Source organism: Haliaeetus albicilla, chromosome 18, assembly GCF_947461875.1.
Source record: "Haliaeetus albicilla chromosome 18, bHalAlb1.1, whole genome shotgun sequence".
NCBI classification, from domain to species: Eukaryota; Metazoa; Chordata; class Aves; order Accipitriformes; family Accipitridae; genus Haliaeetus; species Haliaeetus albicilla.
In genome coordinates this window covers 21933132-21952701 of record NC_091500.1, presented here as the reverse complement: position 1 = coordinate 21952701, position 19570 = coordinate 21933132, and the positions used below count along the sequence as shown (strand labels likewise).

The 19570-nt window shown below is 39.7% G+C and overlaps 1 protein-coding gene across 2 annotated transcripts in view; it reads right to left on the bottom strand.

Moving 5' to 3' along the window:
- SH3YL1 (SH3 and SYLF domain containing 1) overlaps window positions 1-19534 on the bottom strand; it is a 52947-nt gene extending 33413 nt beyond the window's left edge. For both annotated transcript variants that reach the window (XM_069805901.1, XM_069805902.1), the window contains exons 1-5: window positions 19389-19534; window positions 7135-7245; window positions 6002-6115; window positions 5445-5509; window positions 2139-2251 (exon numbers count right to left, since the gene is read on the bottom strand). In XM_069805901.1, the coding sequence (XP_069662002.1) occupies window positions 2139-2251; window positions 5445-5509; window positions 6002-6115; window positions 7135-7245; window position 19389 (404 nt within the window). In that variant the 5' untranslated portion in view covers window positions 19390-19534. The remainder of the gene's footprint in view (window positions 1-2138; window positions 2252-5444; window positions 5510-6001; window positions 6116-7134; window positions 7246-19388) is intronic.
- Between the last annotated feature and the right edge of the window lie 36 nt (window positions 19535-19570).

Genomic DNA, 19570 nt, shown 5'->3' with positions numbered 1-19570 from the left:
CTGCTCAAAATGGATACAACGTCAAACTGAGATCAGGTTGCTCTGGGCTTTGTCTAGCCAGTTTTTGAAGACTTCCAAGGATATAGATTCCACAGACACTCTGAGCAACCTGTGTCAGTGCTCAATTATACTCGTGTTGAATTTTTTTTTCTCATATGCAGTCAGAACCTTCCTTGTTTCAATTTATGACTACCATCTCCCACTGTCTTGCCAGGCACCTCAGTGAAGAACTGGGGTCTGTCTTCTTCGTGAACCCCTGTTGGAAATGAGCCTCTTAGAAGACCTCAAGATCTTCTCTCCACCAGGTTAAATAAGCTGAGCTCCCCCAGCCTCATTGTTCACATGCTATGTGTCCCTGGTCATCTTGGTAGCTGTTCACTGCGTGCACTCAAGTTTGTAAACATCTTTCTTGTACTGCAGGGCCGAAACTGGACACAATATTCTAGCCATAGTCTATGAAGTGCCAAGTAAAGGGGAACAATTGCTTCCCTTATCTACTGGTTACAGCTCTGTTGATGCAGCCCCCCACACTGTTTGCTGCCTTTTCTGTCAGGATGCACCGCTGGCTCAGCTTACTGTCCACCAGGACCCCAGCACCTTCTCAATAGAGCAGCTACCCAGCCTGGCAGGCTCTGCCTACATAACTGCAGAGAGTTCATCCAACCAAGGGTGCAGAACTTAGCATTTGTCCTTCTTTAATTTCATGATTCCTGTTGGATCTTTCCTCTACACTGTCTAGGTCCATTGCTCTGAATGGTGGCCCTACCCTGAAGTATACTGGCTGCATCCCCTGATTTGGTGTCATCCACAAACTTGAAGAGGATATTTTGCATCTGTTCCTCCAGGTCACTGATAAAAATATCAAGCAGGAGAGGTCCCAGAAGAGTCTCCTGAGGAATTCCAGAGAAACCTGGCTTCTGAGTACAACATGAATCATTTACAACTATTCTTCAAGCCTGATGATCTGGCTTTTCACCTATTTGTTAGTCTTCCCCACCCTGACACCTAGGCCACAATGTCCCAGCTTGGACACAGAGATGTCGCAGGACAGCATACTGAACGCCTTTGCAAGGCAGATGACATTCACTGCCCTCCCCTGATCCACAGAGCTCTCTCATCTGTGGAATAGCTATCATCTTATGCTTTTATTTCATCAGAAAAGATGAAAAATTTGCAGTATAAGCTTCATCATTAAAAAAAAAAAAAAAAAAAAGGCATAAGGAGGCATATGTTCCATGAGCAAAGTCTGAGGCAACTGGGCTTGGTAAGGCTGGAGAAGACTTAGGGGGAACCTAACAGCAGCCTTCAAGTATCTATGAAGAGGCAATCAAGAATATGAAGCCAGGCTCTTTATAGCAGTGTATGGTGGAAGGATAAAAAGCTATGGACATAAATTGAAACAAGAAAAATTTTGAGTGGATGTAAGGCAAAACTTTTCACCATGAGGGCAGTTGAACAGTAGAGCAGGTTGCCACAGAGCCTAAGCAGTCTCCATCTTTGGAGGTTTTCAAGACCCAACTGGAATAAAGGCCCAAGCAACCTGATCTGAAGTCATAACAGACCTTGCCTTGAGCAGGAAGTTGGAGTAGAGATCTTGTAAGGTCCCTTCCAAGTTAGATTATTCTGTGATTATACCATCTCATCCTTCAAAGTAAGCTGGCTTAACCACTTGAGGTTTAAAAGTAATTATTTGATGTATTATTTATTTACTGCCAGGCAGATCTGTGGTGACAGAAAGCACAGACCCATAGGTTAATGAAAATAATAGTTCAGTCAGGCACAGTAGCACCTGTGCTCTTTATTGAGCCTAGCCAAGCAGTCTCCTGCAAAAAGAGAATAAACCTCAGAACACTTTCCTTCTACCAATAAATGCCTTCAGCAGGAAAGAAAAAAAAAAAAAAAAAAAAGAAAAAACCCCAAAGCAACAAGTGACTGAAAAGTCATAATGCTACAAGAAAAATATGGTCCAGTCAACATATAGGTTGCCCAGGTTGTTTTGTAACGTATTAAAAAAAGCCATGTCAATGTTTATATATAGTTAGTTAAAAACTATATAAAGACAGTTAAAAAATTATCTTCCATATTTAATTCTACCCCATATTAAAAGCTACCCCATATTAGTAAAGTATTTTACTCACCTCCCCAGAGGTCCAATTGCCACAGTAAGATTTCCTCCAAGTGTAAGATTCCCTCCTTTGGCAAAAGCTTCTACTGCTCTTTCATGATTCAGTATTATCACTAAGTCTGAAACCTACAAAATATCAAATAAAAGTACTATGTTTTTTAAGAAGAAAGTTAGAACAGCATGGGAGAAGTGTCTTCCATTTTGCAGGAAAACAGGTGGGAGTGTTGAAGATATTCCCTTCCACAAATGAAAACTAGCTCTAGATTTATCAAGGTTTTAATTCAAGTGAGAATCTCTCATTCTCTCAGAGAATTACTTCCTTTCTTGTAAAGGATTCTTTTGAAACAGTTTTCATAATGAAGTTGATTCTTTTTCTGGAAGGTATTTTGAAACTAAAAATCCTTCACCTACTTTTTAATCAAATTTGATTTTTTTTTTTTCCCCCAACTGCTGATATGGTCAGTATGTGACAAACAACAGCTGTAACAGAAACCCTATTTTAATTCAAAATTTCCTAATTAACAAATTTTTATTTTCTACAGCTTTTGCAAACAATTGTGAATGTGAAGGCGTTTTCCGATGTGAAGAGAGATCAGATTAAGAAAACCATTTTGATCCTTCCATAACTGAATTAATAACAGCAAGACAGAACTTGGTAAACCAAAATTACCATCCAAAGAATAAACACCAAAAAGGATACAGATTTTCCTGTTATTGACAAAATTTTATTTTCTTGACAGAAAATTAGGAGTCTAATATATATACACATAAAAAGTGTGGATACATTTATATATTTATATATTAATATTTAATTTTTTAAAACTTGAATATATGAGACGTAGCCACTTTCTTCAAGAAACTATTAAACCAAATAACTGAAGAATTAATAAAGTATTTTTGAAAGATTCAAATGCACAATGGAAAAAAAAAATCACTATTTTTAAAAGACTTTATTTGCCTGGATTGTGACACAGAATGGATGTATCAAAGAACTTCTACTACTGTTTAAGGTGATGCCTATTACCATCAGTACTGTAAAACTGTAACTCTCATCGACTGGAACAAATTTCAACAAAAATCTCCTACAACTCTCTTCCTAAACTAGAAAGCATTTTAAAGAAGGAAAAAGTCTTTCAAACACAAGCATGATCCTATAAAGATTACTCTATCTTACCTTAAAGCTCAGTAAACACCCTACATGTATTAAAAAAACCCCAAACACACTGCAACAGTACCAGCCTGTTCAACACAGTAGATTACACTTTTGTAGCTTACTGCGATGGATTATCTTTTCAAGAAATATCTTGACTACCCAAGGACTACTGTGCCTGATCTTTCATCTGAGGAACTTGACTGAAAGCCAGGTTCAGAAAAAACTTCCAACTTACCCCAAATTCCAAACAGTGACAGCAGGGAACACAAGAGGAAATACCAGATTATTTGCAAAACAAGGCTGGCCCAGAAGTATTACACACAGCATAAGAGAGGCCTTTGTTATTAGCCCCCTGGTAACCTCCACCCCATCCCAAACAAAAGATGGCTGACATGAGTAGTTTCTGAATCATCCAGGGATGGAGAGAGAATGTCTTTCAGGATGCTGCTACCTCCTCTTACCCATTAAGAGGATGAATCCACAGCTAAAGCTAAATGAATCCATAGTGAGAAAACCTTCAAGGAAAGCATTTAGATGAATTTTAAAATTGGTCTTTAATTTGAGGTATCAAGTTGTTCACTATGACTTCTGAAGGCTGTGATTTCCTTCTTCCACCCATAAGTACCGACTACAACTATGCCAACTATAGTCTCTCCTACAGTAATAAAATTCAACCAATTTCTACAAGGTTTAAGTTTATATATGACTAAAAGAATGCTGAAATTGGACTCTGGGCTCCTAAGCTACTTAGGTATTTCTGAATAGCATCTCTTCTCTAGAAGAAATAAATAAGATTGTGTTATAATAATGCCAGAAAGGAAACAGTATTTTGTAAGCTGACTAAAATTTCAAATGAATGGCACAATATTGCTCAGAAAAAACACCCTCTCAGAAATCGCTTCTATTAAAATTATTTGAGAAAGTATCAATTGTAAATGGTTACATTATCTATAATATCAGATGATTAAAGAAAAAGTTTCATAGATTAATCAAAGCACGTGAAGAGTGTTTCATTGTCATAAAAGCAAAAAAAAAACCAAAACCCCAACACTGGACCTCAGACTCAATGTTTTGTAATGCATTTAGATCCTGTAGTCATGAAACCCAAAGAAAAATCCTTACAAAAATTAATAACTGTGTATTCACATCATTCTTTAAAAAGTGCACAGCAATAATGCCTGAGATCACACAGTGAACAATGAGGATACGATAAAATATTGATCCATTGCTCATGATGTGAGTGCTGGCTGACTGGCTGTCAGGACAGGGATAGCTGGTTAGTTGTAGAAGACGCACTGGGGGCTGGCGTGGACCACCCAGATCAGCTATGCACGGATTCTTCTGAAGAGCAGAACACCCATAGTAAGAAATCTTGTTGGCAGCATATTGTTACTTTGATTTTCTTTGGGAATCAGCAGAATGAAGCTAAACAGAAAGAAAAGAGACAGACAGGACTGGAGGCTAGGGTAGGAAAGAGGAGGAATGACAGAAACAAACAAGGGTGAAGGAACTGTGAGGAAGAGGAGACGGGAAGCAGAGGCAGAGCGCCGTCAGGGCTCAGAACAGACTTCTCTGAACACACTGAGAGTCCCTTACTTAACCATTTCTGCTGTCTGAGAACTGGCTCGTCTTCTGTTGCATTCCTTCAGAGAAGGCACCATCAGTTTTGGTGCTCCCAAACTGAAAGGTGAAGTCAGTAATCACGAGTTGGTTTGAGTAGGAAATGCATGAAGTACCATAACATTAGCAAGGCTCCATTTTACTCCACCTTCAATTCCTTTCACTGTTTCTTGCCAGATGGAGTCCTAGGGCTCTTTAACAAAGCATTTGATACAGCATTAAGTATGGGTTACTTTTAACTAACTCCAACTGGCTTACATGTGAACACTGACAGGAAGTTTTCTGTAAGGGAAAAATTCTGTCTGCTAGAAGTGAGAAATTGAGGAAATAGCTGTTATGTCACTTTTTTTCATTTAATCTCTCCAAGCAATTAGACCGATAGGATCAAAACCCCTATTTTGTTTGTCTTGTATAAATGAATTTTATAATAGCTTTTTTACACAGAAAAATAGATTCTACTATCTCACCAACATTTAGATCTTTGTCAATGCATTTTAATTTCTTGCAAAAAAGTTACCAACAAGCATTTCAAATCCAAAATTATACCTCAATTCCAATTTCAAATCCACCACCAACGCCAGCAATTCCTATTGCAGAAGGAGCAGACCAGGCTGTCATGCAAAACAAGACAAGTTTACATAATTTTTACCACATGTTACAATAAATACTCATTTTATTATTACAGTTAAAAACGCTAACAAACTATTTACTTAAAACCATGTTCAAAACCACTACAATGGAATCACATAACTATACTGGTTTAACCCACAGGAAGGAATTTAAGAAATACAAACCCTTGTGATCTAAACAAATCTTTGTTACAAATTATTTATCATACAGTTGTCCATAACTGGATATAATTAATTCTTCCAATGAGTTTTAAACTATATGCTTTCATATTTCATCCTTTTCTACAAGCATTTACATCCAGTCAAAAGTAGGTACAAAATTTTGAAAACAGCTTTCAAACCAAACATTGTCACCTACTGGCTTGACTCCTCACACATCTCACATTTTATGCTATGAAAAGAAATAATGAAGAAAAAAATATATTTTTTCCTTTTAATTCTTCCATGAAGTACAAAAGGAAAATATCCACTTACTTCCGTTAGGAAGACGAGCTAATACAATTCCACTTCCGCCTCGAGCGGTCACCAAAAATCCAGCTTTTATAACGGACAAAACTGCAAGGCCTTTGGCTTTAGCTATTACATGAGCTGAAACGGCAAAATCATTTATTCAAGATCTTGTAAGAGAAGTTCCAAGAGAAGGGGAAAATAAAACTTTACATTTAACAATTTTGAACACATATGAGTCAAATAATCGAAGCAAAAGCTTAAAGAAAACAGCAAAAAAGCTGAACTGATAATGACGCCTCCACTCCACAGTCAACCACAAAGCTAGTTACAGGTCACATTAGCCTGTGCCAATCTCTATACTGTCACAACTCCTTCACCTGTCCCGGTTAGCTTGTACAGAATTAGTTTGCTTATTGCCACGAACATTGTGTGTGAGTACCCTTAGCAAGATAAAGAGGCAGTGAATAGTTGACATCCACGTCTCTACAGATTTTTGGAGGACAGGAGTCTGAATTTAGATCAGAGTGACACACAGCAGCCTAATCAGCTTATATCATTAGGCAGTGTTTGTGGCAAATAAAGTGTCATCATCCTGCAAGTCTTATTACAGACCTTCTGGAACATAATAGTTATAAATTCAAAGCCACAACCAGCAACACCAGATAAAGGAAGACACTAGGAGAAACACAGAATAACAGTTGCAAAAATAAAGAGGACAGCAGCAAATAAGAGTGCTTAATCAGCATCAAAGGAGAAATGCACCCTGATCTCTTCCCTTCAACTTATTTTCATTTAGATAATTCTAAGAAACACCGATATTCAAGAACTAGAGCTACTATTCCAGGTTCTCCCTTAAGAACTGACATTCACAGGGTGAGCATGAGACAGTCCATCCACTCCAGAGGGAAGCCTTCTTGTGCAGATACCCTGTGGTTGTAAACATGCAAAAGAGCTCTCCCAGTAAGTAATGTCTGCCTAGGATACAAACTGAACCCCTTTACTTCCAAAGCGTTTTCACAAAAGTTATGGCACCCCAGATCTTCATTCCTCTCTAAGTTATGGTCAGTGAAAACAGAGGGAATTGGTAAAGAGAGCATAATTGCAACACAGGGGAGTGTTGGAGGTTTTCGCTGAATCAAAACATTTTCTTTACTCACGAGGTATGATTTTATCAGGCCCATTTCTGGAAGTTATTTCTGTAAATTCTCGTAATATTTTAGCCGCCTTTTTAGCTTCTGACTTCAGGTTGGAAGGTATAGGGTTATTCACTGTAAAACATGAAAGAAATAAGAAATTACATCTATGGACAGTTCAGGATAGCTCATATAGAAATCAAACAGTGTGATTCGTATGGGAAAAGTGATTCTTTACAAATAAAGAGTAAACCAAACAAACCGGAAACAACAAATATAAGAAATTATCTTCTGCATCAAACCCACATTTTGTCTCTGATGGCTGTAACAGAAGACGCCACTTAGGAAGAGATACAAGCCTGGTTCTTTTCCAAAATCTGTTCCCCTTGTACTTCCTCAGAATCCACACTGGTAACAGCAAGGATGTTGGAGATGCATCCTCAGTTATTCCTGTCACTATGTATTTATGGACTTGTTGCATATGAATTTGTCTAATACCTTTTCAAACCTGCTGATACTCTTTGCCTCCAGAACTCCTGCAGCAGCAGTTCACTACCTGCTACTTAAAGAAATACTTGTTCTATTTTAATCTACTAGTTACAGTGAATGCCTGCTAGTTCAAGTCGTATGAATTCTGGTGAACAACTACTGCATTCAACTTATCCACTACCTTCATGCTTTTATAAATAGCCAGAACCCCCCAGCCTTCTCCACTTCTTCAGGAGTCCCAGCCTTCTTAGGCTCTCCTCAAGGTAGTTGCTCCATCACTCTGATCACTCTAATTGCTCTTCTCTGTACCACCATCAAGTCTGCTGTCCTTCAAACCAGCAACTGTTGACCAATGAACACTAAAAGCTTAACGTTTCTTCAGGAGATTTCTCTTACAGAGCTAAATTCGCAGCATGTTCTGAAAGTGAACAAAATTCTGTTTCAGACCAAGAAATTTCCTTTAGAAATCTATTTCCTGTTGAAGGGCTTATCAATATTTTCTCTCCAATGCGATTCAACATACGCACCTCCGTAGATTTCAACTGATGAAAAAAGCAGGCATTAGGGATAGATTATGTTTGCTTTATAAAGGTGTAGACTACAGTAGCAAACACAAAAATCTTGAAATTTACCCCCCAAATCCATGAGATCATAAATTCTACGGGATAGTGGTGATTCAATTTAGATCTACCTAATCTGCTGTCATTAATCACTACTGAACAGAATCAAGTATCATGTTAAGATTCTGCAACAGTATACATACCACTTTATGTATGAATAGTAATGTTTCACCTGTAGATTTGCAAAAAGAGGCCCTAGTGCAGATAGAAAGATATGAGTTAGTCTTAATTCTTACAGCTACTAAAACCCCTCAAAGCTATCAGTTAAATTATTCTTGTTTTCCTGCCTGGACATATCAACACCTACCATTTCTAATCTTACCAGCAACAAATTGTCCCAGTAATACATGAATTATGTTGTCAGGCCAAAGACGCATCCAGCCTCGCGTCTTGTCTCTGAAAAGAACTAGTGACAGTATTTCCATAAAATTCCACTGTTCTTAAATTCACAAAAGCATAGAAAGGACCGTGCACGGAGAAACAACTTTAATCAAAAGTGGTCTAGTTTTTTAACTGGTGTTCCCTGAACATTCATTTACATCTTTACTCTGGACAACATTCCCACCCAAAAGCATGAAGGTGAGGACTAAATACATTTTGAGATTAAATCAATGAAGCTTGGAGAGCAATTGAGCTCCGACTAAGTGAAATGCCTAGTGGCAAGTCAGCCAAGTTTCTGTCCAGGCTCCATTGACTAGAATAAGAATTACATCTCTACTTTTCAAAGTTAAGTATATTCCTCCAGTATGTTCTCCAAGCGAGAAGGAAGATTCCCAGAAAAATAGAAATTTTGACAGCTGAGTCTCTGAACTATCTTCCCCATGTGAAAGCTTGTAGCCACATTTGGCTTTGGTGAAAACGCAGCAGGTATAACTTTGGAGAGTTTGAAGTGACAGCAGACATCATAAGGTTCTTCAGAAATATCGGCCTCTCTGGGAGCAGAAGGAAATAGATGCATAGAATGCAACAGACTCTAAACCACATTGCAGTAACAAAGAGAAGACATACTAATTCTCTCTCCTAATCATCCCTTCTGTTTTCAGAAAGTTAAGATGATGGCCAAGTCCCCATGTGTGAAAGGATAGGGAAAGGTGAAGCTCTAAACTCTTAAGAGCTCAGGACCTTCAGAAAAAGCTACTGGCATGTGCAATTTTCTCTGACTGCTATGGCACTAAAATTGTAAGCCAGCTTGCAGGAGTTTTGAACACACGTTTCTTCCTTGGTTGACCAGGCTGGAACCTGGCTACATGGACAGAGCACAAAGAGAGGCCAGTGTAGCCCAAACAAAACATTAACAGACAATTGCTTTTGGTAGATTAACAAACCTGGCTGGAGCAAATGTCTCCATTACTTTTGTTGGTACTTGACATTGCATTTTCAAGGTCAAAGGGGAAACACTACGAGCATGTTGTAAGAGAAAAATAGGAAGATTTTTGCTTTTGTATGGAGATACATTGAGGCAGTCACAAAAAACATATTGCACCACCTTTCTTCTGAAGAAGGCATGAATAATACACACTTTCAGATAGTATAACTTATAATTAATAAATAATATTGTAACACAGTGCATGTCCATTTGCATAACCAGGTGAACACTTTTACATGTAAGATTTCATTTAAGATCTTTTATAAGTCTAGAGACCTAGAAGTCTACAAACAAGAAAAGATGAGTAAAAAAAACCCAAAACCTAACAAAAAACCCCCACCGCTTTATAGTTTTCATATGCATTTTCAGATTCAGAATTGCTTCAGAAAGATTCGATGGTTACCAGAAATCAGGGTGTGCATGTTTATGTGCACGTAGGAGTTACTATTTAATTGAAGACAATCCAAAGCTGAACTTCATGAACCAGCAAAAGTAATACTGTTACTGCACCACTGTCCCTTTAACTCTCAATACATAATCGGTTTCAAAATCAGGTTTTGGTCACACCTTGGGGCAGGAGGGAAGATGTCAAAGTAACCCTTTTCAGTGTTTACTTTGAAAGTTTCACAAGATACCTAGGATGACTCCATGATTTTCCTACCTGGCTTATTTTTATCCTGGTGTTGCTATTTAGGAAGAAATTAGGAAGAAATTTTTTATGATGAGGACGGTGTTTTTACAAACAGGTCGCCCACAGAGGTGATAGATGCCCCATCCCTGGAAACATTCAAGGTCAGGCTGGACAGGGCTCTGAGCAACCTGATCTAGTTGAAGATGTCCCTGCTCATTGCAGGGGGGTTGGACTAGATGAACTTTAAAGGTCCCTTCCAACCCAAACTATTCTATGGTTCTGTGATTCATCTGTACTATGATTCTAAACATATATTCCAAAATGCAAACTTTGCACAGAAAAACAGCATTACTCGAGCAAAATGAAAATTACATATTTCCACTCCAACCCCTCTAAAAGGGTATTTTTTGTGCCACATGGTGTGGGATTCCTTTATTACCAGGGAACAGGGGAGATGGAGAGAGATTACTCATCTAGCTGTACATCGCAACAATAAGCAGGAGAATAACCTAACTTCCCATCCTCAAAATAACAGCAGAAACTTCACTTTCTCCCTGTATTATTTGTTTCCTACATCAACATTGCTTCTGCATTCTGCATCCCCTGGGTATCTACAGAAATTCACACTTCCATTGTCCCTTGCTTTTTCCCTTCCTGCCACAGACTGAAGCAATGGAGGATTTTTCTGGACTAAGAAACAGCAGGGGGATTTGACAACAACATTCTGCCAGTTACTGTGCATGGAGCCAGACTTGTGCGCTTTCAGAAGCGGACTAAGAAATGGGTGATATTTCTAAAGCACGGTAAAGACACAGAACGGGGCAGAGGGAATTAAAAAAGGAAGAGGTTAAACACACTGCCAACTGAAGAGCTCAAAGCTACATCTTGTAGAGAAGGGTTGCAAGTTAAGATGACTTACATCCAGATTTTAATTTAGACAGCAGCAGGTATGAAAATTAAAGTGACTTTAATTGGCAAGCAAACATGGCACAGAAAGGTTTTAGTAACAATGGACAGGATCAACAAGCCAACTGATCAAACACTTCCATTGCTGCAAACCAACACAGTTAATCAAAGTGGCTACCATATGATTCTTTCCATAGGGGCTCATTTTGAGTTCCTTTATTTACTTCCATAATGTTACACAGATACTAAGGAACTGGGCAGGATGCCTACAGGGGTCTTGAGGAACTGATGACTTGTTTAAAAAAAACACCAAACAACAAGCCTACACCCTAACCTTAATTATGTATAATATGATGCTTGATAAAGCCTGGCTGGACTACCATTTTGCTAAAATTGCTAGAGCCATGGCAAGGAAATCTAATATTTTTATCACTGAGGAAAGGGGGAGGTTTGGCTCTCCCTCTTAGGCTATGCCACACTCAAGATTTTGTTGACAGTATTCAATTAAACAGGGACACAGACAACAATCAACCCTAAAAAGGCAAAGTTTAATGGTTAGCTATATAGCATGGGTGAGGCCTCACTCTTACTATTAAATTTTAGATTGGTTTTGTAAAACTTTGTCCAAAGGCAAAGAACATGATGCTTTTTCAGTAAAAAAAACTAGTAAGTGGAAAATTGCACAAATATGTCAAAGACAATTCAAAACTAGTTATTTACTTTAAAAAAAAAAAAAAAGACGTACATGGAAGTTTGCACTATGAAATGGTGGTATCTGTCTCAAAATACAATACAGATGACTAAAAATTGTAGTGAAGGTTAGGGACAAAATCTTGTTTCTACTCATTTTAATCACTGTATAAACAGACAAAACCCTAAGTGGGATTTCCGTGACATCAAAAATGGTTTAAACCTCTATTCACCTATCAAATTGTCCTCCTCTCCCTCAAGCTTACCATAGGATTTGAACTGTAAAATTCTTTTCTTAAAAACTGATTTAATATTGCAAGTCTATTGAACAGATGTTACAGAAATATCTGTGTTTTAATAAAAATACTGCATGAAATATTTAGAAATAAGCAGAAGTTCCATGTTCACTTCACCCCTTCAGTAACATAAGGAATAATCCTGTAGCACTGTCTTCACTATTAGATTTTAACTATGCATATATAATTGTCTGTTTTGTATTCAAGTAATGCTCAGGGAAGAGGTAACCAGGAGCAATAAGACAATAATATCTATCAGGAGGATATACTGACTGATGGATTTGGAATGCCATGACCAGCGAATGCCCAGCTGGGAGCAAGCTTCATTTGCACTCCTGCTTGTTGTTGAAAGAAGAAGATATTGAGCATATGTGAGTCAGCAACACAAACCCCATGGGGGAATATCACACCAAAATTGATTAACTGCTTAATTTGTAAGCTGATGAGGCAAGTGCGTCAGCCTCTAATTTACATTCTGACTAACAGTAATAATGTGTTGGCTGAACATTTGGTGAAATTATCTAAGCAAGGTGTAATAAAGAATAAATAAAGCCTTTTTACTTAAAAGCTGTAAGTAATTCTGATATAATCAAAATTCTGCTGAATAGGAACACATGAAATAAAGCATGGTGGTGTTATGAGAACCTGAACATCAAAAGTACAGTTTCAAAGAAGATTGCTGCTAAAGTGGAGACAAAGTCTCACATGCAGATTTCACAGATATGTTGTCCATGTATGTATGAGCTTTGCAGTATTTGGTGGAAGGTGGTTTGGGGGTTTTTCTGGTTACAAAAAGAAGAAAAAACAATGGCAAACACCTTCTACGAGCCTCAGACAGTAATTCAGTCTTCACTTTCACTTCACTAAAAAGTTCAGAAACAGCACAAGAATACATTAAAGCATAGCTGATTTGCAAATACCCACGGTTATAGCAGCAACATCAATGCTAAAAAGCTTGTATGAACAGAGAACATTCAAAATTACGATTGAGAACATTCATAAACATGAGAACTAGCATAGTGAAGAAAGGTTAAAGAAGAGCATCTAATGGGAAAGAGAAACCTGAAAAGCAAGACAGTGCAGTGTTGGAAAAGAGCCTACACAAGAGATTTAAATTCAGCACTACAATTAAAGAGATGAATGTAATTTTGGTTTCACAGATGTGTAACATTGTGGTACTGTGGTAGCCAGCTCCAGCCTTGGGATTCATCTGGTATTTGGAATTCCTAGAACAGCGTGCAAGACGTGCATCGTAAGCATTTTGCCTAAACCAAGAAAAAGCGAAGCGATACAGAGCAGCGGATGACAAGCAGCAGACTATGTTAAACATGTCTCCGTCAGTCTCCCTCCATTTACTACTTCCAACACTTGAAGCCAATGGTAGACAGCAAAGCAGTCAGGTCAATGAGATGTCAGGAAGAGATCTGTGGCGTCCAAGGAAACAGTGAAAAGGAACCTGGAGGAAAAGGATGGAATAAAATAAAGGCAATAACTATGCCCTTTAGTTGAAACCCAGCAGACCTCTGCTGTCAGAGCCTGAACTCCTTACTCCTTGTTTTGGAGCCAATAGCAACAAGTAGATATTTTTTCCTTGAGACTCCAAGGAGCATGAAAGAGGCAAGCTTCACAATGCACACTTTGATCATCCTGAAAGCACTAATGGCATGGCAAAAAGGAGTCTAGGAAAGCAGTAGCAGGGAATGACAAAGTAGCAATTATTGACAGGGAGGTTCATGCCAATTATCTATGTTGTACAATTCTGCCATAGGCACCTGGAGAACAGCAAGGGAGACAGAAGACAACAGAAAATACATCAGCGTAAGGCAATGGAAGCAAAGTTGAAAAGGAGAAAACAGGGTCTCTCTGTATACTGAAGCCTTATACTAATCTCATGTATTTCTACCATGTTCCTCATCACTTGGATTCCTGAAATTTTACCAACTTTCATACAGTACTGTTCCTCAACAAGCTTGGTGCGAGTAGGTAGTGCTATGTCAGAGATAGTAAGAGTTATGTCAGGGTACAAGTACTGCAGGAGGAACTACGTGGCCTTGCAGAGTGGCAGCTGAGCTGCACTGGAATACTCAAATGTGTGCTTTCACAACCCTAAAGGTTTTTGTACTGTGAATATAACTACTCTTTCCTCCTTCCCCACCCTGGATAACAAGAAGTTTACTGGATGGTACTGTATTAAGCTGATGCTGGTAGTGGTGGGGGAGGGAAAACAGAGCAGAAAGGTCCGCAGAACCTGTAGCCTTCAGCATACAGAAGACAAGGAGTTGGAAGTATTTTAAGGTTTACCTAGGACAGATGGAAATATAAGAACAATCAGATTTTTCCTCCCAAACACTGCATTGGAAGTAAGTGAAATGGTGCTTAAAAATAAAGCTGAAAATTACCCCCCCCCTTATCCATATTAAAACCAGCCTGTTTTTTCTTGTTTCACCTGCAATAACCTGCTAAAGTTAGCTGCCGATGACAGCCTGTGCACAGGAAAAAACTCGTGAGCATACTAAAGTTACAACTAAATGCAGCCTTCAAGAACTCAAATGTGAAAAAGGAATGTCACATAACAGAAGACAGCACCTTCTCTAAAAGGAAAATAGCCCAACAGTTATATTTCTCAAAGAGGAAAAATCTCACAGACATTTCTATCACTACATAAAGCCAAGATATTTACAGTATTTTGAAGATTTTTTTTTTTTTAACTGAATTGGGGAGAGGGCTATAATAAGAAAACATTCTTGAATTTATGAAGCTTACATGTCCAAAATTACATATATATATATTTATATATTTAAATCACAGTAATTGGGGGGGGGGGAGATGACAAATGCCATTTTAAAGATTAGTGCTTCTGAAAACCTGTTTGGAATCTTGCATTGTATCTGTATCCTTATTCCAAGACAGCTAGGACGTCAGACAACAACAACGAGAAATCCAGTCATCTACATTTGGATTTTGGTATGCAAATACACAGCATGAAGTCAAACCAAAACCTACAGAATCACAAGTCTTTATTCAAAGAAGAACCACTTTGAACGTAGAAGCCCTTCCATTGACAGAAATGAACTAATGGAGATAGAGAGCAAATTTCCTTGTTTGTTCTCATCTCTGTAAGCCTGTGGTTTTTGGTTTTGGGTTTTTTTAAAACATATTACTATGAGTTATGGAAATTAAAATACCTCTGAAGATAAATCAAAGGAAGCCAGTATTATTGGAAGCATGTAACTGTGGTAACTCTGAACCTGGAGAGGAATACTGCCTCACTCCCAACCTGGACATATACTACTTTTACTACTAACCCGTATTCCAAGGCAAATTGCTCTTTGCACCTAACTTTGGTTTAGGGCTTTCTGCTGTGACTTATTTAAAGTAGAAAACTTCTCCTTCCTTGTCAAGTTTTTAGGCTGTTGTCCCCTTAGCAGAGGGATTTTGTAAACTCAAGCTTACAAACCAAGATGTTAGCCAATGAGCCTTCTGAAAGCAAAGCAAAATTTATTTGCTATGCATTAAGTACATAAAATAACACATCCAAAAATAAGCTTAGCCTCTGCACCTCAGAACTATTTAATCTGAATAAACTGAATTATATGAGATGTGGTAAAAGTATTTATGCCTGTTAGCTATGTCAGTGTGAATATTGTCATGTATAGTGTCCAAAAACATACAACATTTTGGGTCAGCTGCTAGTGTTGACAAGCTGCCTTTTCAGATTTTACTACCAATTATGCATGCACTTCTAGACCATGGGAGCTCAATATGTTTCGTATGGAATATCCATTTTGTTAATGCTAAAAAAACTCCACAACATGCAAAAGCCCCCATGCCCACAGTTTCATTGTGTGTATATTTTTTTATTACTTTTCTCAACAAAGAGGAAAGGACTTAACTAATCCAAACGCAAAGTGTATTGCTTGGTAACTTAATGGGATATCAGTCCTCAATCCCAGTTTGAATTAACTATTTCCTTGAGAAAAGTCAAGGAATTAAAAAAAAAAACAAAAAAACACCTGTAACATACAGAGCCACCCACATTATCAAAAGCATTTGATGAGTTGGGTTCCCAGCAGTTTTTGTATGGAAGTCAGCTTGGAGGAAATTCTAATTTGAGATGCTGAATTTTCTCTCATCTCCTAGAAAGATGAACTTCTGATGAGAGCTGGAATACATGAGGGTAAAATGATACTGACATAGGTGAACAACGCACTTGAAAGAAAAACGTGTTCCCTTTGTATATGCAAGATGTTTCAACTAGGTGACACCTCCTTATTTCTAAGGAACTGTGTGGCATGTGAAGACAGTCGCTAACTGCCTGAGGCACAGCTGAATCAGAGGATTTGTTCCAAAAAGCATATCAGACATCTGTTCAACTGCACTGGAGGCAGAGCAGTGGAAAACCTGTAGCTAAAAGTCTTCAAAAAGCCTTGTAACTTTTAGCAATTACAAGTACGCTTAAATCCGGAGTCCACAGTTCTACAACTGAGTTGTAGCCTTCGCACTAGGAGAGAGAACAAACACAAGGTGCATGGGGAAGAAATCACTCAGTTTGTACAAAGATAGTCAGAAAACAGTATTTTCAAGAATATAGAGACAGTGGTATGCTCTACAACAAGCACCAAAGGCACAGTTACCCTGGGGGTTGATCTGAGACTAACCAGTGAACTCTTCCAAGAATTTGTACTACCAGAATTGCAGGCTCTTGCTCAAAACACCACCCCACCTATCCACCCTGCCGCCCAAGCCCTGGGAAACTGTCTATCTGAAACCCTTTTAGCAAGTCTTTCATATACACTTATTGTAATATGTTTGATATGTAAACAGTTGGTACTAAAGGGGTTGGGTGCTGCCCACCAAGCAAGATAAGCAGCATGACCGAAGCTAAATCAGACCTAGGAATTCAGTTCTGCCTGTCTCTCCTCATGTTAATACAAGAGTTGGTACGATACGTGAAATTTAGACATGGGAGGTAAGGGGAAAATCCCAAAGAGAATCCCAACTTTGGCTTGCTAACTCTACTTTAATTGCAAAAATACACTTCAAGGCAATCCAAGCAGGTAGACAAGTACATTAACCTTTGCACAAGAAAGCTTCAACTAAAACAAAGCTGTGCTTTTCAGAAAAAAATCCTAAAAAACATCTTGTTTATCCTCTCACCAGGGACAGAAGCATAGAGAGAGCAAAAAATGTAACAGACTACAACCCCCATGCCCACTATACAATAGCCCCGTATGCTACAATGATACATGAAAAAAATATTTGAGTACCTTAACGAAACAGACTACAGCCATTTCTTGCAGAAAATATTTAACACCTCTATCAGTAAAACTGTCACTATCATTCCAACCCGCTCATTTCCCCATTTCATAGATGTTCCAATTCCCTATGCGCACGCATCTAATCTAAGTTACTAATTTCCACAATGAATTAATTTCTATAATTAATCACACAAGAAACATTTCTTCAAACTAAAGGGAATAAACATTTTAAAAAAGAAGTGTAAGTACTTGATATTTATTAATCAAGAGCTTGAAGAGCCCTAGTTGTACCTAAGCTCTTAGATTGTCTTGTTCACAATAGTGTTTCTCTCCCACTAAGCCATACAGCCTACTCTTCATAGCAACCCTGCATTACAGACTCTTTTACAACAATGTAATGAATGTTTAAAAAAAACCCCAAATATAGAGAGCTTTCACATCAGAAATAGTAATTCTTAGTGGTGAGAAACCACGATACAAGACAAAGAACAACAGTGAATTCCGTTAGAGTTCATTTCAAAGGTATGAAGTTGACATTAACTGAAAAAGGTACAGACTGTAATTCTCCTCCACTACTGAGAGCTGAGAACGTAGAACAACCCTTAAGACAACAACCCTCCCCACTCCCCTCCCCAAGACAGGGAAACATGAAATGCTTCCATCTCAAAGTTACAGCTAGGCACATACCTACATGTAACACAGACACACACAAATACTAGATTTTATACGAACTCCAGAATGGCCTTTCAAACCACTCACTTCTATGCACAGCCTCACTTTCCCCTGACCCACAAATGCATAGAAAGGTGGTGGTGAATCTACTTCCTATACTGACACCTCAAGGCACTCCACTTGATAGAAAACAGGAGTAAAGGCACTCTAGACTGCTCAGGTTATACAACATGGCAGAGCTACAGGCGAGAATTAAACAACCGACTCATCTCGCCCTTCTCTCCTTCGCCGAGGCCACATCTGGTAACTGAGCAGTGCCATGGCCCCTTTCTGGCTTCACCACCTTGCACTCCTGACACCTGCAAGAAGACCTGTGCGACAGCAGAGTGCTGCAGTGCATATGGAGGGGAACGCTGGAGAGAGAATCAATCTTTCTGAGTACCAACCATTTCCATTGCAAAGCAAAACAAATAGATATTAAAAAATGCAATTGCACAAATGCATTTATAAAAACAGTGACATACGCAGGCCAGCATATGAAGTTGCATAAAAGGCTGTATGCTATTTGTTCCATTCTGCAGAAAATATGTTGTATAAGCTTTTCAGGTTATAACGGTTACTCAGTCATCATTTTCATGTGAAAGTCACAGATCTGGCACAAAATTTAGAATCTGGGATTTTTATTTAACCTCCAAAGTGCCGCGTTTTGACTGAAAGACAAGACAAACAAGTCTTAAAAGCACCAGAGGAATCCAGTCCTGGCCACACCCGGCCACCTCGGGCCGGCGGCCAGCATTACAAAACCCAGCCAGGTACGCGGCATGTCCCAGCAGGTGAAGCCAGATACAAAAAAAAAAAAAAAAAATAGTTAAGCTCTTCTAGAAAACGAAGAGTGCGTGTGCTTAACCTCACCAGCAGCCTGGTGAGGCCAACACCATATTCAACGCTTCTTAAGTTTCCCGTTGGAGGATGCACCACACGCCGCAACATCGGGCGAGAAGGGAAATTAATGGGGAAACCAAGCGTTGCTCGCAGTGCCAGAGCACGCTCGCTTAGTTCTCGGGGACAGCCTGAGCGGCCGCGGGCGCCAGACCCACGGGGCAGCAGCGGCCGGCCCGGGGCTGACGGGCCTCGCAGCGCCCCGCGCCCTCCTGGGGGGCTTCTGCACCGACGGGGGAGCCGGGCGGCTCCCCCCGCGCTCCACGCCGTGCCCGGACAGCCGTCCGCCCACCCGGGAGGAGGAGAAGGAGGCGGCGGCGGGCAGGACGGAGCGGGCCGCCGCCTCAGCGGGGGAAGCCCCGGCGGTTCCCCCGCTAAGGAGCCCACCTGCCCTCCCGCGGGGATACTCACTCCTGCCCGGGCCGGGGCACCCCCGCTTCGCCTCGCCTCGCCTCGCTTCTCCTCACGGCCACGGCCGCCGCCGCACTGGGCCGCGCCGGGGCGGCCCCGCCGAGCCGCGCACCTGCCGCAGGTGAGGCGGGCGGGGCCGAGGCGGCCGCCAACCGCCTGCCTGCCCGCCCGCCTGCCTGCCG